Source organism: Nomia melanderi, chromosome 6 (genome assembly GCF_051020985.1).
Source record: "Nomia melanderi isolate GNS246 chromosome 6, iyNomMela1, whole genome shotgun sequence".
Taxonomy (NCBI): domain Eukaryota; kingdom Metazoa; phylum Arthropoda; class Insecta; order Hymenoptera; family Halictidae; genus Nomia; species Nomia melanderi.
In genome coordinates this window covers 19,026,465-19,047,126 of record NC_135004.1, presented here as the reverse complement: position 1 = coordinate 19,047,126, position 20,662 = coordinate 19,026,465, and the positions used below count along the sequence as shown (strand labels likewise).

At 44.9% G+C, this 20,662-nt stretch overlaps 4 protein-coding genes across 7 annotated transcripts; 3 read left to right on the top strand and 1 right to left on the bottom strand.

The window, feature by feature from the left end:
* The first annotated feature begins 2,866 nt into the window (after window positions 1-2,866).
* On the top strand, window positions 2,867-4,761 carry wbl (endoplasmic reticulum protein 29-like protein wbl). The gene is made up of 3 exons (XM_031983976.2): window positions 2,867-3,352; window positions 3,687-4,085; window positions 4,160-4,761. Exons 1-3 carry the CDS (start codon window positions 3,251-3,253, stop codon window positions 4,394-4,396), a joined length of 738 nt encoding a protein of 245 aa, XP_031839836.1. The 5' UTR covers window positions 2,867-3,250; the 3' UTR covers window positions 4,397-4,761.
* LOC116430190 (ran-specific GTPase-activating protein) lies at window positions 4,602-7,613 on the bottom strand. Its single transcript, XM_076368479.1, has 6 exons — window positions 7,473-7,613; window positions 7,004-7,235; window positions 6,404-6,667; window positions 5,903-6,060; window positions 5,550-5,836; window positions 4,602-5,456 (listed from the first exon to the last, which is right to left on the bottom strand). Exons 3-6 carry the CDS (start codon window positions 6,416-6,418, stop codon window positions 5,158-5,160), a joined length of 759 nt encoding a protein of 252 aa, XP_076224594.1. The 5' UTR covers window positions 6,419-6,667; window positions 7,004-7,235; window positions 7,473-7,613; the 3' UTR covers window positions 4,602-5,157.
* LOC116430216 (serine/threonine-protein phosphatase PP1-gamma catalytic subunit A) lies at window positions 7,293-11,644 on the top strand. 2 transcript variants are annotated; one of them, XM_076368478.1, is made up of 6 exons: window positions 7,293-7,464; window positions 7,631-7,927; window positions 8,634-8,765; window positions 9,009-9,239; window positions 9,320-9,648; window positions 9,853-11,644. In XM_076368478.1, exons 2-6 carry the CDS (start codon window positions 7,873-7,875, stop codon window positions 10,090-10,092), a joined length of 987 nt encoding a protein of 328 aa, XP_076224593.1. In that variant the 5' UTR covers window positions 7,293-7,464; window positions 7,631-7,872; the 3' UTR covers window positions 10,093-11,644. The 2 variants fall into 2 exon arrangements, with proteins under 2 accessions (XP_076224593.1, XP_076224592.1); XM_076368477.1 differs by having other exon boundaries at window positions 7,293-7,559.
* A 1,880-nt stretch (window positions 11,645-13,524) lies between these two features.
* Window positions 13,525-20,224, top strand: LOC116430215 (uncharacterized). Of its 3 annotated transcripts, none has more exons than XM_076368242.1 (5): window positions 13,525-13,778; window positions 14,365-14,610; window positions 14,787-15,184; window positions 15,431-15,682; window positions 18,450-20,224. In XM_076368242.1, exons 2-5 carry the CDS (start codon window positions 14,481-14,483, stop codon window positions 19,152-19,154), a joined length of 1,485 nt encoding a protein of 494 aa, XP_076224357.1. In that variant the 5' UTR covers window positions 13,525-13,778; window positions 14,365-14,480; the 3' UTR covers window positions 19,155-20,224. The 3 variants fall into 3 exon arrangements, with proteins under 3 accessions (XP_076224357.1, XP_076224356.1, XP_076224355.1); XM_076368241.1 differs by having other exon boundaries at window positions 14,211-14,610; XM_076368240.1 differs by having other exon boundaries at window positions 13,525-14,610.
* Window positions 20,225-20,662: the final 438 nt, after the last annotated feature.

Sequence of the window (20,662 nt, the reverse complement as noted above, 5' to 3'; positions counted from 1 at the left end):
GGCGGGGGTGCGGGTCCTGGGAGGGGATCCTGACCGGCGAAAACGAGAGAAAGAGGGAAACAAGCGGGATTAGTGGAAGGGAGCGAGACTGGGGCGGAAGGGAAACAACGGGGGCGAGTCGGACAGGGGGAAAAGAGGAGAACCGTGGAAGGGGGCTGGCGGCTCTCGACTGTCGACTGTTGCCCGGGGGAGGGGGAGCCGCTGGGACGAGTACGAGTAAGCGGCGAGGGGGTCAAAGGGAGAGAGAAGAACCGTCGGTGTAAACCGAGATGCGATAGCAGGGGTAGGAACTCCCGTCACCGCCAGATATGGGTCACTCTGCGATCGATGCCGATACAGAGCCCTTTTACCGCTAGGGATCGCTCGACATTGCTTACGTCATTCCTACACCGTTCTCGCATTCTAACCTTAGATTTCCTCTCTTCCTCTCTTTCCCTTTTCCTCTTTTCCTCCTCTCCTCTCTCCTCCTCTGCTCCTCTCCTCCTCTCCGCCTCTCCGCCTCTCCGCCTCTCCGCCTCTCCGCCTCTCCGCCTCTCCGCTCTTTCGCTCTTCTGCTCCTTTTCCCTTTTTATCTCCTACGCTTTACCCTCGACCTTTATCCAATCGCGTCCCATTGTCTTTGCCCCGATTAGACGAGGAATCTTTTCTCGGCCTCGCGTCCCGTGAATGGCGGAAAAGCCGAGCGTCGGACTAATTGTAAGATTTCGATCGATGGAAATGAAAGACGGCGCGTATCAGCTGCTCGAAGAACGCACGATACACCCCGAAAGTCTGATGACTCGCGATGGTTCGCCTCGCGGCTACACGGGGGTGTAGCTTTCACAAAAGACCAATCAATACACGCGAGGCGATCTAGCGATCTTTCCGTCTCCGTCTACCCTTCGACCGTCTTCCCTTCTCCGACTCCGACACCTCTACACCCCACTTCTCATCGGCCATTCCTCATAGCCCATCCCCAACCCCGCGATACCCGCTGACACCGTTCCTCTTTCTCGCGCTCCTTCGCACCGTCTTCCGTTCTCTTCGTTCGTTCTCGTCCCTGTCTTTCGCCCGGCTCGCCTATTCTCCGTCTCTCGTCGCGTCCCGCCTACCGCCTACTATCAACTTGTCGACATATACCGAAACGACGTACCGCGTATACCTTCTGCTGCCCCTTGGACTATCCGGACCCTCTTTTCTCGATTATCGCTGTACACCGTTCTTTTCTTCTTCCTCCCCCGCTCCCTCCCCTCCTCGTTCGCCTTCTCATTTCGTCTCTCTCTCTCTCTCCCTTGCCTCGTTAAAAATCATGATAACGTCGTATGAAATGCATCTACATAGCCCGTACAACTAAGAACCGCGGTCAGAGCATGCGTAAATTCTTTAGCCGTACGAAAGAGTCCGGAGTACGAGAATCCTTTGATTCGCGTCGGTTACTGGCTCCTTTTTTCTGTTCTCTCTTTCTCTCTGTTGCATCCATGATCCAACATGTGCGCAGCCGTAATCTTTCAATCGTGATTTACCGTATCGCGATTTACGCCAAAGTTCCATCCGCCGCGTACTCCGAAAGAAATTCCACGGAGGCTCGCGGACGCTCGAGTCCACGAGTGTCCCTCCTCTTTCGATGGATTTACGATCGCGCTCGCTCTGTGCACGCGGTGAGGTTCGAATAAAAGTCGCGCGTTGGCCGGAGGCGAATCGAGAGACAAAGGTTCGCGGAGCGAGGCTCGCGGAATAAAAGGCACGGTCCTGGACGAAGCGCAGGCGTTGCTGTGATCGCGTGACGTCACGCGTCTAAGGCACGGGGCGTTATACGCTTATCAATGAACGTACGACGCCTACGGCGGATACCTGTTCTCTAGTGGCAAATACCCTCCCTTACCCACTCTTCCATCTACACCCCATACGTACTGTCCTACGCTTCTCTTCTCCTCGTTCCTACTGTTCCAATTCTTCGAGCCGATATACACCGCCTCCGCGTTCCTTTTTCGTGTCCTACGGTTTTCCGTGTCCTGTCCGAGTCGTGCCCACGCCGTATCCACGCTGTATCCACGCTGTTTACGAGTCGTTTAGAAACTGTTTACATTTCATTTTGTTCGCGGTCCTCGGTCACGATAGCAGTTATAGATAGCGTTCCACCTGAAAACAGCCTGGTCGTTGAACGTCTTTCGACCTGCTGATATTCTACCTTTTCCCTTCCCGAAATTCAACAATTTACTTTTCAATGAATCATATATGCATTCTTCGAGATAGCAAGTACACGCAGACCGTACCGTAGCGTTATCGACATCCCTCCACGAAAGTCGGATACGTTTCGTAAATGCACGCGTAAGGTTTCTCGAAACTTGTTCGGCGACAGGATTGCAATTTTCACAAATTTCCCTTCTCGAGTCTCTACACTGGGGGCGGTACCAATCGATTCTTCGCCGCTCCATCTTTTTTTCTCGAAACTAACGACAACGATGCTTCGCGTATGCGAGAATAAGTTTGCATGTACGCAGCTGGGTACTCGACAAGTTTCATAAATACTTTGTACTTACGTATTCGTCGCGGTATCGAAAAGGACTTTTCTTTATTGCTAGAATTTCTCAGATACCGATAATTATACGAGAGATAAGTTGCAATGTTTATTCTCTAAATCCATATCCTTGATCATTCATTCTCCATAATCCATCCTAATCCATTCTCCATTCTCCATTCTCCATTTTCTATTGTCGATTCTCGATCGGTAGAGAAGCGGAGATGTGGCAGCGGTAAATCGTCGTTCGAGTCGAGTAACGCGCTCTCTCGGCTCGCGTTATCGGTCGATTCGAAGGTGAATCGAATCGAATCGAATCGAATCGAATCGAATCGAGTCGTGTCGAGTCGAGTCGAGTCAAGTCGAATCGACAGCGACGGAGCGCTCGCGTCGCATCCACCTGAACAACGCGCACTCGGTTGCCGTGGTCGAGCCGCGTTCGTACGTGGAACGATAGGTTAAGGTTGGTTGGAATTGGAACCGGCGACGGAGAAAAGTGCTTGCAATATTACTCGTTACTCGTTCTTTCGTCGTCGCACTTGGAACCGCATTTACGAATTATTAACTGGCAACCCGATATTCGAGTATATATCGCTGATTTGTCGATAAATCGGGAGCAATCGCAGAGTATAAGCCGCACGCGTCAACAACAACGATTTCCGTCCGCCGTTTTTCCATTCCAATTATATTATCGTCTGCCACGAGTGAACCACGGCTCTAAATATACGATAGATTCTCGTCGTTTCTTTTTCTATGATGCTTCCATCGATCGCAGTTACTCTTCTTATCATTGGAACAGCCTCTGCAGAGGACTGCAAAGGATGCGTCTCTTTGGACTCGTATTCCTTCGACAAGGTACCTTTTCGTTTCTTTCGTTTCTCTTTCTTTCGCGCAAAGAGACAGAGAGAGATCCGCAGAGATACACCGATTTTTCTTTTCTTCCTCTTTCCGAACACGGCCGAGTAATTGGTTGCCATGGATGCAAGATGCCCAACTGACATCCGCATACGTCTTTACGCGTCTAATCTCGACAATCTAAATGTTTATCAAATTTATTCAGAATAGAAAAGTAATAGAAATATAAAGGAGAAACGGTAAAATAAGAGACATCGCTTAACGATACGTACATATGCTTCTAGGCATCGATACGAGAATACGAATAATATAGCAGTTATGTTACGGTGTACAGGTAATTCCGAAATTCAAAGCGGCGTTAGTAAAGTTCGATGTAGCATTCCCATACGGGGAGAAACACGAGCAGTACGATCAAATAGCCGCAGCCACGAAAGACGCCAACGATCTTTTGGTAGCCGAAGTCAGAGTGAAGGATTACGGAAATAAAGACAATTCCGATTTAGCTGCCCGTTACAAGATCAACTCGGAAGCGTTTCCCGCGGTTTTGCTCTTTCTACAAGGGAAAACAGAACCCATTCCTTTCGTCACCGACAAAGAGAACCAATTTACCGCGGACAATCTCAAGAGATTCATCAAAACTAAGTCGGCCGTGTATCTCGGTTTGCCAGGCTGCGTCGAACAACTGGACAGACTCGCGGAGGAATTCAAATCCAGCAGAGAAAAAGAAAGAAAGGTAATCTCGATCGAAACAATATTACCAAAGTCCGATGGAATCGGCTATACTATTAACAACATTTTCTTCCATAGGAGATACTGAGCAAAGCAAAAGTTTTCGAAGAAACATTGCCCGATGCGCAGCGAGCAGCAGCTAAAGTTTACGTAAAGACCATGGAAAGAATATTAGAAAAAGGCGATGTATTCGTTCAAACCGAACAAACGAGAATAGAGGGTATTCTGAAAGGTAAACTATCGAACGAGAAGAAACGCACCATGGAGGAAAGGCGCAATATTTTACATTCGTTCTTGCGCAGAGACGAATTGTAAGAAATTATCACCTAGATACATACAAACTTACCCGTACGTGTTGTTACAAAAATCTCAACACTAAATTGCTACAGAAAATGTTAACCGATACATTTCAGAGTTTGTTTGTTTGTTTGTATCTTACTTGAAACATTCCACGCTATTCCATGTCGTCATTTATACAGGCGTGACAAGTTTGGGAAAATGGAATTAAACAAAAGTAAAGTATTTCAAAATAGTATCGAATTCGTAAACATGTTAATAGAGCGCAACCACAAACAATTACATCTTGACATCGTTTCGCACACGTTCTGTACCAAAATAGGAACATTTCAAGAAAATTTAATAAGACTGTAATCGAATAAAATTCTTATATGTCCTTGCTCGTATTAGTCGTTCTCTATACTATTTTCTTGTTGCTGTTGATGTTGTTCAACTCCATAGATCCTTCAAGTTACTCTTTTTCTTTTCTTTTCTTCTTTAATAGTATAAATGTTAAAATATTTTCCGCTAAAAGATCACAGATAATGTACAACATTCTTATAAATATTGTCTTATTCGTAAATTCGAAGTTTATTCCACCTGTTTAATAAAATTATTGCTATAAAGTTTTCCTACGTTACGTTCGATGCTCAATATTTAAGCACATGCATGCGTATCAATTTACATCGGAATGTGTTGTTGTTGTTGTTGTTGTTGTTGTTGTTCTTCTTCTTCTTCTTCTTCTTCTTCTATGTTTTTTTCTTCTTTATCAATGCCATCATTTCACCGAGAACGATCCCTTACTTTTCTTCAATGTCTTTCACCTGTAATTCTTCGAGCTCGCGTGATACTTTCGCTATGTCATGTTCCTTATTTGTTTTTCCAATTTGGCTATTTTCAAGTTGTAAACTCTCGTTTTCCGATTGCTTTTTTCCTTGTTCATCGTTGTCGGTACTTTCGCTATAACTTACATCGCTGGAAGGTTCGCTATCGCTTTCCACGTGTTTTTCATCCATGTCGTTTTTCCCGGCATATATTTCACATTCGGAACCTACTATTTTCTTTGCCTTTTCGAATGCTTCTTTCCAAACAGATGCATCTTTTTTAAAGAGAAACATTCATTATATTAGTTACATTAATTACATCGATTCCTATCTCTATTAATGTTTCTTAATAACAATGCTAAACATACTTTCCGCGTTTGCAAATCGTATCGCGAGCAACTCTGGTTTAAGTTGTTCGTCCGCATAATCTGCCAGTACGCTCCATACCCATGCTCTGTCGCTGCCACAGTTTGGCTTTAATTCCATCCAAGGAGTTATAAAATGATTGGCGCAGATTTTGTACGTCTTGTCTCTTCTCATTACAACCCTCACAGTATTTTTGGTTTTATGTCGTAGTAACTTTACTTCACCTGTTCCACGTTCCTTCCATTCGGCAGGATTATTGGATGAATCGTAACGATATAATTTTGCCCTCCTAAAAATGATACACTCGACGTTAATAGAAAACACGAATCGTCAGTTTTGTATAATATGAATGTACATTTTTATCATCTCAACTTCATCCTCTTCGTTATTGGACACTTCTATTAAGGGTAAGGAAATTATTGGTTCAAAATGTATATCATTGTCGGTACCATCTTCTTCGTTGTCTTGAGATTCGCAATTAGCAGTTTTTGTATCAACATGATCCCCGTTTAACTGGAAAATAACAGAAAATAATTTTTACACGCAAACTAATAAACTAGTTTCGATGGTACACTATCGAAAAAATGCTCAAAATATTCGTTCCAAGTTTGCTGAACGCTTATCGGAATTATCAAAGCATACGCCGATATTTATAATAGTTTTCCCTAGTGCTCGACGAAAGTGAAATATATGTTATGCCGGATCAATTAAATAAAGATAACATGTGAATTATAACTATCGTATTTTGTTTTCAAAAGAATGAGGTAATATAACCTACAGTATCAATTTACTAAACAATAAACGGTAATATCTTTTAATAAGGTTAATGTACAAATACAGACAAAAATATATTTACCACGTTTTCGGGCATCTTTTGTGGGTTTCGCAAAGGAAATTCTTCGTTCAATTAACAGATACCGCCAACTCCGGTGTGTTTAATAGCAAATCGAGATATCGTACGATATTGGACTTTACAGCATTCACGATACGGCATATATATGTACATACACACACACATATATATATATATATATATATATATATATATATATATACATATAATATGTACATATATAGTAAGTTTCTAGTGATAACATTCAGTATTACTGAATCCTATTGGCTAGAAATACATGTTAAATTATTCTAGGAAATCAGTTTAGTACCTAAAAAGTAAAACTTTGCAAACGCTTTAGTTTTTAATAGATTTATGAAGGTAAAATACAAGGACAAATTAATTAAAAATAATAAGTTTACGATTGAGATAAATGTCCAACTAAGTACAGTACTTCCTTACAGGTACATACTCGAAGCTATTTTGTTTGTGCCTTCGTTAACTAACAGTCATACATTATGAAATGATAAAGGTAGAAATAAAAGGTCAAACGGTGGTTTAAGAACTCAAAATTACGAAAGCAATTGTGTACATTTAACTAAAAAAATATATTTAAGTACTTACCGATATGTCGACGGTTGAAATAATTGCGTTCCTCGGTCCGTTAACTTTACAAATATAGTATAGTATTTCCGAAAATACAGCGAATTATGTAATTTATGGACATATATATGTATTTTATAGAAATGTCAGTTTAATTGTTGAATTCCCGCGATTTCTTATTAATATTTACTGATTTTTCTGTATAATAATAAATACGATGGAGAACGTGTCTAGCGTCATCTATAGGAAAATACTGAAAGTATCGGCCAATTAACACAGACTGAAGATACGCAGTTCAGACGGTTGCAGCTTATGGGGATTTTTGTGAAGGACTTCGGGGATTCTTGGAATGGGAGTATCTAGTAATTTATTCGATAAAATAATATTCCGCGTGAGATCTGCATTCGTGGTATATGGAAATAAAATGAAAAGTATCCTACTAGTTATTACGATTCTGCGTGGATGAATCGTAAACAGAAACGGTACGTACCACTAGGCACCAACAAATGTTACGTTGAACTTGAACCGAAATTTTCAAAGGGATTGCGCAGCAAGTATTTGGTAGTCACGTATTTCGGTACGTCATTTTGAAATGGTTCAGAAACGCGTTGGACAACTATGTGTTTTATATGATTCGTGGTTGCGCAGAGCATGCTCGATGAATCGAGCGGTCGAACTGTATCGAGCAGGAAAGAGGGAGTCGTCCGAGGAGGGGGTAAAAGGGAGTGGAGTGCGCGGTTGTCCGGGCGGCCATTACGGATACTTTGTCCGAAACCGCGAATGCGATTGACTGCTGTACGTGATACCAGCGAAATCCGAGAAAATCAAAGGTCATCCTCGAAGAAAGGTGGTGTGTGTCAAGCCCGGGACGCGTACGAAACCTCGGCCCGATGGCTGAATCCGACAAATTGAATATCGACGACATTATAGCTCGGCTCTTGGAAGGTAAAGTTTCTCTGCCCTGTTTGTTCTCTTTGAGGGGATGGTGGGGGGTGTGCGGGGGGCGCGGGTGGGGGGTATCGTGGTACAAAACTGTCTTACCCATCCGCCTCACCCTTTCTTACTCTTCTATTCTCTTTTTCTCCATCTTCGTATTTCGGTAGAACGTGACCAACTGACCACTACAATCCACTCTGCAGTCTATTCGGAATACCGTACCGATTTGCCTTTTATTTCATTTCAATTTTCTTTCTCTTATCTTCTTTCTATTGTGTCTACTTTTCTTTGCTCGGTTACGCAACTGTCTTTAAATACGTCTAATTAGAAAAACTTCAACTAATTCTACCGCTGTTTGTTTACATGGAATAATATTGTATCGGACGAGGCTGTTACAATGAACTGTAGTGGATTGCTATTGTAGTATACACGGAAATTTTCAATACCTGCTCCGCTTACCTGTGCTTACAGCTTGGGTCTTTAAGCAGAAATTTTGTCGTCCGATGAGATTTTGGCAGTCTTTCTGCTTTAAGAGCAATACATAGTCACCCATTGTAAACAGTTAAACGAGTCCGAGTTGAAAAATACTTAATTCCCCTTATGATGTATTTATGCGGCCATTGGATGAAAATGATCCCGTTGTTACTTTCCTACAGTCACGATCGATATAGCGCTTCAAGGTTCATATGTAAATGAAAATAAATTAATCTTTTAGTACGGGGAGCCAGACCTGGGAAGAATGTACAGTTGACGGAAGGTGAAATAAAGGGACTATGTTTGAAATCACGTGAAATATTTTTATCGCAACCAATTCTATTGGAGCTGGAAGCTCCGCTTAAAATCTGTGGTAAGTTAACGAACATGCGGGTCTTTTAATCCTGTACAGTTATCGTAATCGATCAACTATGGATACTTGTATTTGCAATAGATGAAAATAACTAAAATGCAACAATTTACAAACATTATTAAATCGTTTGAACAGAATGTTTCTCATAAGCATAAAAATGTATGTTCTACTAGCTACGTTGATGCATATGTACGACTACTTGTTTGCATTCATATATATTCACAAGATGTTTCTTGTTCGAAGGCGATATTCATGGACAATACTATGATTTGCTACGACTGTTCGAATATGGTGGATTCCCACCAGAGAGCAATTATCTTTTCTTAGGAGATTACGTCGATCGAGGAAAACAGTCTTTGGAAACAATTTGTCTTCTTCTTGCCTACAAGATCAAATATCCAGAGAACTTTTTTTTACTTCGCGGTAATCACGAATGCGCATCTATTAACAGGATATATGGATTTTACGATGAATGTAAGTGATTTTTTTGAAAAGTCTGTAGTATCGTTGTGCGTTTCGTTTGTTAGGTAAATTGATGTGATTCTGCGGTACAGGTAAACGTCGTTACAACATTAAATTGTGGAAAACGTTTACGGACTGTTTCAACTGTTTACCGGTCGCCGCTATAGTCGACGAAAAAATCTTTTGCTGTCATGGAGGTCTGAGTCCAGACCTTCAACACATGGAACAGATTAGGCGTATCATGCGACCAACCGACGTACCCGACCAAGGGTTGCTATGCGATTTGTTGTGGTCGGATCCGGACAAGGACACGATGGGTTGGGGAGAAAACGACCGTGGCGTCTCGTTCACATTTGGAGCCGAAGTTGTTGCCAAATTTTTACATAAGCACGATTTTGACCTGATATGTCGTGCTCATCAGGTATGTGTGCCAGAATGCATCGTTCAATTTAGCGCTGTGTTTATTATTAATCGATTCATGATTTACTTCTGGAAAGATTTGATCGCAACTAACACGGTTCTCGGTGCTCTCGGTCACTCGCTTCCCTAGCAACGAATGCTCAAGTCTAACACGTAGAAAATTTCTGGAGTGTCGAACATGTCTGAACATTGATGGAAATTTCAGGTTGTAGAAGACGGCTACGAATTCTTCGCGAAAAGGCAGTTGGTTACTTTGTTCTCGGCACCAAACTACTGCGGCGAGTTTGACAATGCCGGAGCTATGATGTCCGTGGATGAAACTCTGATGTGCAGTTTCCAAATTTTGAAGCCAGCCGACAAAAAGAAATTAAATTACGGTGGCCTGAACGCAGGTAGACCAGTGACGCCTCCGCGAGGTGGAAATAACAAGAGCAAGAAGAAGTGAAATCCTTAGATTTCTTTTTCACCCCTGCCCCCTTCTTTGAACGCAATGCTTACAACTTCGAAACAACAACTCCTCCCTTGAATCTTACCATCTTTTATGACTCGATCAAGTTTTTGTACGAGGAAAGACGTTATTGTTATTTTTCCTGGCATCGCTCAATAATTGTCAACACTATCGGCATCTTGCTTTCGAAGTTACAGTGAAATCGAATAAGCCATTATCGACATTATCAGTGACGCATTAAGAAAAGAAGAAACACGACGGAGAGAGGCATCGATCGTCGAGTAAAAGGAAGAACTGTGTGCGTCGATAGGGCACACAGTTCAGAGAGAGAGAGAGAGAGAGAGAGAGAGAGAGAGAGAGAAAAGGATGAATGAAAGATTGGAAAGCTATATTGACGAAAGAGAGCTAACATGCCAAGTTGGATTACTCCCAGTTAGATTAGAAAACTTGATAGATCACTGTTAGACGAAATTTTTCGAGAAGAAAAGAATGTCGTTGCCAGAAATGACAAAAGGGTAGTTAGCAAACAGTTTGTCCTTGATTTGTCGCTTTGAGATTTTTCCGATGTTTTGAGAAGACACGCGGTACGATTGAAACGTAGGCAGGGACAAGTTGATTGTGCCATTCTTCGTTGGCATAACTCTACTCTACTTGTCACAGTGGTTGTGCGTCGACGTATACATAAAATGTCGCGGTATACGTAGAAATAATCGTCGCGATAAGTGTTTCAGGTACGATACATAGTTATGGCTTGATTATATTTCTGTAAAATGCACAAAATTTGTAAACGACATGTAGGTAAAACTTCCTCGAACAAAACCGCTTTTGTAGAATGTGCTTTTATACTTGAATTTTGATAAATTATAAAAAGTATAGGTATCGTATTGTATTGGTCGTTCAGTGGAAAGAAATCGATTTCGCGTGGCACTGATGCGGGAAAGAAAAGGAAAGGAAAGTGCACGCGTTCGAGAATTGGTTAACATTCGATTCTTTTAGGAATCCCGCGAGCAACGGCAACTATCCGCGGGAGGAAATTCTCCGAATTTGATTCGATGCGCAACAACGCGATCATTAATTTTCTGAAGGGAATTGTAATAATAACGTTAAAGTAAGAGCATGCTGTAAATGTGTATAATTGGAGTAGCCACGTTGTGTAGATGTGTACACGCGCGACGGAAGGAAGGAGAAACGTAAAAAGAAACCCCGATTTCTAAGGATTTCATCGTATAATTAATTAATAACTATCCCGAGTTTTCCTTGGGAGGAATTTCATTAATCTCATCGTTAACGTTTACACTATATTATTGATTTCATTCATTTTCTCGACACGCTGTTTCATCTGCACCGTCTAGATCGCAAACCCAATCTCCTCGAATGATATTGCTAAAGGTCGCGTATGAAAGGAATCTATCACATTATGCCGTACCATAAAAATCGGCACGACAAGCAACACCGATATTACGACTGCCTCCCCGTACCCTGTATCCTGTACTTGTACATTAATTTCTATTTTATAAATAAAATTCACGAAAAATACTCGTTCATCCTATTTTTGTCTTTTGTTTGAATTTTCGTTTTCGTTTTCGTTTCCGCCTCCGCCTTCGCCTTCGCCTTCGCCTTCGCCTTCGCCTTCGCCTTCACCTTCGCCTTCATCTGCGTCCTCGTTTTCGTACTCTTCGGCGACTAACGAGACAACTTTCTTCTCGATTCGACGATATTTATCGATATATCTTGTCGGCATTTCGTACGTAATTACATCGGTCAGCGCAAAATACTTGTCCAAGCGAATTGCTCTGAGAATTTCCGAGAGAAACTTCCGACAACGTTCCCATCTATGACACAAGATGCCGCGTATCACAGCGCCACGCGTACGTGGCCGTTTACCCCGATAATTGATCCGTTTCGATTTCCGATTTTCCATTTTCGATCCAGCAACGTTTGCTACTTTGCGACTTTTTACATTCAGAGTAATACTAACACGGGAATAGTATTAAGGCGGATACGGTATTACAAACGACAAATTTCGAATAAGAGATAACAAGTAAGAAATAAGAAATAAGAAATAAGAAATAACGAGTAAGTAAGAAATAGGAGATAAGAAATAAGAAATGCCTTTTTCTCAATGCACTTTTCAATCGAAATCAAAATCAATCGAAATAATAGAATACCTCCTACCGATAAAATATCAACGTTCGAAATAGTGAAACATTGATACGAGAAGAACGTAAATTGCTTGTACGATCCGTATTATGTACAGATTAATATTATTTCTCGATTAGTACCGCGTTTCTCGAAGTAAACGTTACAAGTTACATTACATAATAGCATGCGCGTTAGAACGCGATCCGCATCGGGGAATCGTATAAAAGTGTAAATCGTGTCATAGATGAGAATACCATTTCTCGGTAGCGCTCCTTAGAATACTAGACAGCAACCAATGCGCGTCCAACAGCAACGCGTGTAGACGAATATATTCGAATAAAAATGTGCGAGGTATCGCGCGGAGAACAGTAGGAGCGAAAGAACCCGACCCCTTCTCAGACGATGCGTTTATCACGGTGTTATTCGAAACGGATACGAACCATTTATTCGGACGTGCGGTTCGAAAGCAGTTTGGTACTTGGGTTTACTATGAAAAAGGAAAACTGAACGTTACAGGCCCGATTCTAGGCGAGTTCGAAATAGTACCTACTCAAAATCAACTACTCGTTGAAACTCGAAGCGGGTTTTCGAACGTAAGCAAGTTTTTCAAGAGCAATACAAATCGCGCAATCCTCGACTGCGTAAATCATTCTATACAGAGGAATTGTAAACGTACAATTTTTAGCTAAGATAATTTGATTGTATCGATTGTATTATTGTCCGATCGACCGAACAGAGAATTCTTGATTATACAGTAGAGAATAAAGTCGTTTTTTCCCGAACCGCTGTTTCGAAATGTCTTCCATCTCCGAAACTTTCGGGAATTCACAGCCGATAAAGACGTGAAAATCTCAAGTTAGCAGCCGGCCAAGGTTTCGTGCGCGAATAAGATCCGCAAGAATACGTTACGGATGTTGCGCTGGTTTTTCGCGGATCGTAGAAATCGACTAAATTCAACTTACCGAGTTGTTTGTTCGCGGTATGGTAAGCGAATACCGAGTAACAAGGGAAACATAACGAATCGTCTGTTAGCGAGCAACCGGTAAGCAGCAACGAGAGAAAAATAAGAAGGAAGGAACAACAAGGAGTAAGGAGTAAGCGGTAAGGAGCAAGGAGGATCGCGCACGCAGCGGCGAAGCGTTTCTTCCCGTTCGAGAAGACTCCGCCTTTTGGCACGGGATTCGGAGGAAGAGGATGCGGTTAGTATCCCGTCGAGTCGAGCGTGGGTGTCCGCGTAGGAGGATCTTGAAGAAACCCCTCCTTCCTCGTGGAAACTTTCCCTTCCTTTCGATCCTCCTCTTCGCGTTTCTCGATCGGCGTACCTCGCCGAGAGAGGACACCGACGAAAACGAGAGGAGGAGATTCTCGGGAAAAGAGAGAGGGAGGTTGCAACGGAACAGAGGGCGAGAGGTACAGCATTGGAGAATGATGTCCCGATGATAAGCCACGAGGTGTAGTCGACTCGGGGGAGTTCTTTCCGATTCATCCGATGCGGCGTTCAAGTCGAGACTTTAAACCCTTGTCAGCGTGTGGAGCTCGAGGTGAGGACAAGTTCTGTTGACGAGAGGTGCGAGAGCCCGTCGACGATGTCGAGCATCCTCTGATATTCATCTAGGATCTCGAATCTCGCTGATTGCCTGGAACCGCTTAATGGCCAACCGCGAATGATAACCGTCCGCCGAGTTGTTCGCGAATTTATTTTCTTTTTCCTCCTCTTTTATTTCGTCTCGTCTCGTCTCGTCTCGTCTCGTCTCGTTTCGTCTCGTTTCGTTTCGTTTCGTTTCGTTTCGTTTCGTTTCGTTTCACTTTGGTTTATCGTCGCGCGAGCTGTTCCTTTTCCGCGTGGCGCATGCCGATTTCTTTCGACTAATTATTCGCGATTCTTCGGGGAAAGGAGACAGACTGTCAATAAAAGCGAAGCTTCAAGGTGTTGAGTGGTTGTGATCGAAGCGAGATCGTTTTACGATTAATAGTACGGGTGACCGATCAAGTACCAATTCGGAATCCTATCGAACCGATCGAAGAACGAATCGATGCAGTTCCTCGGAGGACCGGCGGATTTTGTGCTACGCAAGTTCGGCGTCGGTAGTCGTAGTTTCGGTGAGTGGAAACTGTATTGGCGATTAGAAAAATAACAAGAGCCAACGAAGGAAAGAACTGAGAAGAACGAGAGGAGGAAAAGGAGAAAGGAAGACAAGAGGAGAAAAGTTGGGATCGTCGATGTAGGTTGAAAATCGTTGAGGATGCAACAGCAACACGAACCGCGAGTAGACATTGCCACCGATTGTTGTTACCAGCAATGGAGCCCGCATCATCAAACGCAGCACGTTCAGCCGATCGCAAACCTGCCATCCCCTATGCAGCAAATGGAAGGTACTTTTTCATTTTGTCCAATTTCCATTCGAGAGTACGTTGTCGACGCAACAAAATACGCACGCGGAATACGCACATTCGTCGCTATTAACGCGTGCAAGCTACCTCTCGCTACTTTCTTCGGTTTCTTCTCCGATGTTTCAGTGAAAAAAAAAAGTATATTAATGTGGTTTCAGCGTGCTTGCAGACCGCGGGTAGAATAAAACGGTCTCGCAGTCCGAATTCGTCGAAAAGCGTGACGATGCCACGCGTTTCCGCGACGACGATGTCATCGTCGATACCGTCGTCGATATCGTCGTCGATACCGTCGTCGATACCGTCGTCGATACCGTCGTCGAGTTCCGCGGAGATTCGCAACGACAACAACAACAACAATCGCCAGCACGGCGATCATCATCCGAGCGAGAACGCAGGGAGCGCGACGGAAGAAATTTCTGCGAAAAGACCGCTTCACCCCGCTTTGGTTGGCGCCGGAGCCGCGCTGGAGGCTAAACCGCTCTGGGAAGAGTTTCATCAATTGGGAACGGAAATGATTGTGACCAAAGCCGGAAGAAGGATGTTTCCAACCTTTCAGGTAACCGAGTCGTTAGTTCCGCGTCTCGGAGTTTCGACGAAAACTAATCTTTTCCGTTCATTTACAAATCTAAACGAACGAACAAACACGAACGAACGAACGAACGAACTAACGAATGGACAAACGGACAAACGAACGAACGGACAAACGGATGTACAAACGAACGAACGAACGCACGCACGCACGCACGCACGCACGCACGCACGCACGAACGAACGAACGAACGAACTTCCGATTGCTTCGCAGTGTCGATTCTTTGGTTTGGATCCCAACACGGATTATCTGCTGGTGATGGATTTTGTGCCCTGCGATGACAAACGATATCGATACGCGTTTCATAGCAGCGCCTGGGTTGTCGCCGGTCGCGCGGATCCAGTTTCACCCCCTCGGATTCACGTGCACCCTGACAGTCCTGCGAGCGGTACCCATTGGATGAAGCAACCAGTTTCCTTCGACAAGTTGAAACTTACCAACAACCAACTCGACGACAACGGACACGTAAGCGATCGTTCAATTTTAGTCGAAAATCCGGCGAATCGAATTCTTTCCGATTGGTTCGATCGAACGGACGCGGGGGCTATTTTCCTTGCGCGATAGTAAATCTCGGTGAAATCGGCCTCGCCGCTGGCACATCGCGTTCGTTCCGAGCGCGTTACAACGGAAGAACCGGAGAACACCTACGCGATAAAGTAGAGCGACGAGGGTTCGTCGTGACACGTACGGTGTTCCCGCGTTCTCGCGTTCCACGTGTTTGTCGTTTACGGACGAGTTCGCCTTAATTGACCTGAGATACGAGCGTATCGTTCGGTGAGAAATTAAAGATGCGTCGGACGCGGTTTCGTTCCTACGACACCGAGAACGATCCGCTCGTTTTCGAGGAGAAGATCGACCGCGTTGCGTTTCATCTTTCGGTGGTTTCCTCGGAGCGCGACAACCGCGAAATCCGTCCGGTCGAATATACGATAATGGTGGATTTTTCTGGAATGAAATGTCGAAAATGCGAAATGTTTCGGGGCGAAAGGTACGAGAGACCGTTCACCTTCGGTTCACCGATTCGGACAATCGATCCACGATCGTCTTTACGAGCATCGTATATCTCTTCGCGTGCTATTTATGTACGTGTCGTGGCAAGCATTCCACTTTGTATATTCTTTGGATCTTATCCTGTCCACGCTTTATTAATCCCACTCTCCTGTCGCTGCGAGGAACGCCGATAGAGAAACTACACCGAGCGTAACGCGACTAACGTAAACACGCGTAGTATAAACGAAACTCTGGAAGTCTGGGAAAGATGACGGAACGCTGGGAAGATGTGTTTACGGTTTTCGCTTTTCGAAAGAGTTGCCCAGGCACCGAAGAATTCTCCGTTCCGATACAGCTGAAAATTCTAAATAACTTGTTCTTATTCTTATTCCGATCAGCCTCCGATCATATCCGGAGCGAAGGGTAGTTGGTTGCGCAACGAGCAATTAGTCGCGCTTTATTTCGTACATCGAACTTGGCGAATCTTTTGATTCGGTTTCTCTTCATTGTGTCCTAATGCACCCGCGGTTGCTCCAAAAATAATCGTTCCCTACGTACTCGTGCCAAATTCGGCGCGTCAGCCACCATTGCTACTCGAGGGATACGGGAGGGCGTACAGAGTTTCGGGCATACGGACGTGCCACCACCGATCGATCGATCGACCGATCGACCGATCGAGGGCAGGTTCCGCTCTAATCGGTTCGGCCAGTCCAGAATCGGAAGCAGGCAGGTGCGCGACGGCTCCTTCGATTTCCTCTGCTCGCGCACCGTTCGCGGTTCCATTTCTTCGAGACGATGTCGCGACCCGACTTTTTCGAATTAATCTCGATTTGGCTGTTATTGCTGTCCATTCGCGTCCTCGATAGCTCGAGCGACTACGGTTTCGTGCGCCGCATCATAGAGTACTGTAAACGAAACTCGAGCACCTTCGTCGATAAGCTCTTGTAGCGCCGACCGAGATCGAATCGAATCTACGAGTCCAAGTGTTTTCGCCGCACTCGTTGGAAACGAATAAACGCATGGACGAATAAACGAATAAACGAATATAACCAAAGAATCGAATCAACGCTCTCCGAGGTTTGGAAACATCGTATTTTACGCAGCGATAACTCGTCGGGAAACGCGTAGACGTAAATATACGCTCTAAACAGAGTTTTTCTCTAAATCGCTCGAAAAGCGGCGGGGAGACGCGGCGGTCGAGATACGAAATAGCATCGATTATTCGGCTTCCAGTCGGGAATTAATCTCCGCCTCTCGGACGGAAAGAATGTCGATCGGTGGGGAGAGTCGCGGTTGTTTCTCTTCTCGCGTTGCAAAGTAGTTTGTTCGTTTAATCATGCTTAAAGACGCTCTACTGGCCGAGCTTTGAGAAAAAATTGAACGCTCTCGACGCTTCGGCTTCTTAATTGGGCACTGGGCACCGTTCTCGTCACCCGAGAAACGCGTCACCGACCAACGAATCCGGCAAATTGGGAACAAACCACGAGCTTCGAGAACCTCGCCGTTTTTCCGCGTATCTGAGATTCCACCGATCAACCGGTTTGCTCGTAAGGGAAAAAGGGGAGGAAAATGGTGTGTCGAAGAATGTGGTTCCCAGTGTCGGACCACACGCGCACACACGTGCGCGACACTGTCCCGGTGTTGCGAGAACGAGTCTTCTTTTTCTCTTCTAAGTTCCCCACCCCCGATTCGCTGCTTTTCTCTTCTTTACTTTTCCTTTCTCTCCTCTCCTCTCCTCTCCTCTGCTCTTCTCTTCCCTTCTTTTCTTTTCTTTCCTTCTCTTTCCATTTCTTTCCTGTTCCTTTTACTTTTCCTTTCGTATATCCGAAAAGACACATGCCCCGGCCAGCATATGCTCGTAAGTGCGTGCAAGAGGAAGAACGACGGTGTCGGGTTGCCAGAGAGGTTCGGGGGTTAGTTTTTACACTAATTAGTCACCGAGTCTCTCCTGGCTGTCAAACATTGTGACCGCCCCCCTGCGGTGGCCCTTCCTTTAATACAACGAAGGTCTTGGTGTGTATCTTTTCTTTTTCTCCTCCTTCTCCTTCTCCTTCTCCTTCTCCTTGTTCCCTTTTAGTTCTCTTTCGCGTTTTCCGATCCGTGTTTCTTTATTTTCCTTTATGTTCGGTCGTTCCTTCTCACTTACGAAGAAATTGTCTGCGCCGTGGAACTCTGTTTCGTTCGAATCGACGCGATTCGGCCAATCGGATAATCAGCTAATCCGTTCTCGTTCGCGTTTCAGATAATCTTGAATTCGATGCACCGGTATCAGCCACGATGCCACGTTGTCGTGGCACCGTCTCCGCCTGGTTCCGGCCCGGATCCCCGCACGGAGAACTTTAAAACGTTCGCCTTTCCGGAAACAAGATTCACGGCGGTGACCGCTTATCAGAATCACCTGATCACGCAGCTCAAGATCGCCAGCAATCCGTTCGCGAAAGGATTTCGGGATTGCGAGTCGGACGAGTGCGATTCGGTCGCAGTGTCCGGCGTGCAGAACCCCGCGAAGCGACCAGCTACCGGCTCCACCAGCGTTTTGTCCTCTAGTTTCGTCAACGCGATTCCAAACGTGCAAATACCGAGCATATCTGGCCAAGAACATCATCAGTTTTACGGATCCAGCACGGCAGGAGCATGGACGTACTCGACGCATCACGGCCAACCAACCGGCCACGTCAATTCCGTTCATTATCCCTCGCATTCCCATCATCCGCACTCGCATCCGCACTCGCATCCGCACTCGCATCCGCACCCACACCCTCACCCGCACCATCATACGCATCACCACCCTCATTCTCACCCCCACGGCCATCCCCATCCCCATCCTCATCCCCATCCTCATCCTCACCCCCATTCGCATCCTCATACTCATCCCCATACGCATTCTCATAGCCATACTCATCCCCATTCGCATACTTCGGGAGCGTCTCTATACGGGCCACGATAACTGTAATCCTTCCATCCGAAAAGAAGTTTGCGCGAACATTGAAAATGCGACTCGACTTACCCGAGAAACGGTTGAACCGTCGATCGATTAGCCTAGGTCGAAGGAAACGCTTCGATAAAGATTCGTTCGCGCGATCCACACGGATGCGACGCGGAACGGCAAGGTACGAAAGCCATCGAATCAAAGATTCGCGAGCACTTTTCAAGAAATTCTATCGAAGATCGCGCGTCCCGGCAACTCGGTTGTATCCTGTAATATAAACCCGTTTAAATTATAATCGTATTTAGAACATTATCGTAAGCTAAATGGAAACAAGAGCGAAAAGATCCAAGTCCGCGAGAAGGTGAAGTCGGTCGAGTCTCTCGAGAAATTGTTGGCACGCTTAGAAACGCGTCTACCTAGCTGCTATTTATTCAAGACGAATACTCATTTTCGACGGATCGTCGTACCTGAGAACGATTCAGGTGTCGATAACATTTATCGAAGATTATTTTCGAAGCGTCGATTACCGAAGGATCTCGCAGAGGTGAAAAGAAGTTTCGGCTTCGTTGCCGGTGTTCGCGAGCGTCGAATCGCGCGGTACGAATCGCGATGCGTGTCGTAGGTCCGTGGCTCGACGATCGAAAAAGAAAGTGCCTTTTGTAGGAGCAAAGTGCATCTATTTATACAGGGTGTCTGAAATGCCAAACGAGCCTAAAACGCTCTCGAGCCAAGTCGGGAAAGTAAACGCACCGTGACAACCCATAAGAGAGCTTGGCTACTAAGTGCCTTAATAAATTATTCTCCGAGTATCGTGTGCCATTGCGTCTCGACGATTTTTCTCCCAATGAAACTTACTTTTAAGTTCTTCTCTCTCTCTCTCTCTCTCTCCCTTTTTCTCTCTCCCTCTCTCTCGCTCCCCGTTGAGAACCTCCTGTCGTTACGAAACAAATCAAGAGTGTTCGCGTTCTACGATCTTCTGTATCTATTCAAACGAAGAGACCAGTGGAAAATAAACGTAAATATCACGTGAAATAGCCAAAGTTCAGATTTCAGATTTAACCACCTTATTCCGGCTTCCGAAGATCACCGCCCCATCCTTTTCCATGGTTTCCTGCGAAAATTGTACGGTACTGGCTTTTAAATCGCGTAAAGGTACTGCAATCGTAGAACGGCTAGACTGGAAAAAATGACGAGCTATCGTTAATGAAACAAAAGGAAACGCAACGAAGGGACACAGAATTCAAAGATCTGAAGCGAAACGACGCGACGCGACGCGACAAGACGCGACAAGACGAGACAAGACAAGACGCGACACGACACGATTCTGTCGGTGACCGTGCGTGGCAGAACGGATGAACCGACGTGACTTGTGATTGATGGCCACGCGAAGAACCCGTTGTGTAAACATATTATGAACGTATCCTTAATGACTCCCGGTGAGGGTTTTCTCCCGAAGAGCATTCACGAAACGTTTCGCAGACGCTTGGTTCGCAAGCTACGCGCGTTGTCGCGAACCGCACAGCAGA

Bases quoted from the DNA above. Each gene is read 5' to 3' on its own strand.
- LOC116430215 (XM_076368242.1), top strand. From the start codon at position 14,481: ATGCAACAGCAACACGAACCGCGAGTAGACATTGCCACCGATTGTTGT. The intron at 15,185-15,430 runs GTAACCGAGTCG...ATTGCTTCGCAG, and splicing joins GGATGTTTCCAACCTTTCAG to TGTCGATTCTTTGGTTTGGA. The intron at 15,683-18,449 runs GTAAGCGATCGT...TTCGCGTTTCAG, and splicing joins AACTCGACGACAACGGACAC to ATAATCTTGAATTCGATGCA.
- LOC116430216 (XM_076368478.1), top strand. From the start codon at position 7,873: ATGGCTGAATCCGACAAATTGAATATCGACGACATTATAGCTCGGCTC. The intron at 7,928-8,633 runs GTAAAGTTTCTC...TTAATCTTTTAG, and splicing joins TATAGCTCGGCTCTTGGAAG to TACGGGGAGCCAGACCTGGG. The intron at 8,766-9,008 runs GTAAGTTAACGA...TCTTGTTCGAAG, and splicing joins AGCTCCGCTTAAAATCTGTG to GCGATATTCATGGACAATAC.
- wbl (XM_031983976.2), top strand. From the start codon at position 3,251: ATGATGCTTCCATCGATCGCAGTTACTCTTCTTATCATTGGAACAGCC. The intron at 3,353-3,686 runs GTACCTTTTCGT...TACGGTGTACAG, and splicing joins ACTCGTATTCCTTCGACAAG to GTAATTCCGAAATTCAAAGC. The intron at 4,086-4,159 runs GTAATCTCGATC...TTTCTTCCATAG, and splicing joins GCAGAGAAAAAGAAAGAAAG to GAGATACTGAGCAAAGCAAA.
- LOC116430190 (XM_076368479.1), bottom strand. The intron at 5,837-5,902 runs GTACATTCATAT...TATCATTTTTAG, and splicing joins GAAGTTGAGATGATAAAAAT to GAGGGCAAAATTATATCGTT. The intron at 5,457-5,549 runs GTATGTTTAGCA...TCTTTAAAAAAG, and splicing joins ACGATTTGCAAACGCGGAAA to ATGCATCTGTTTGGAAAGAA.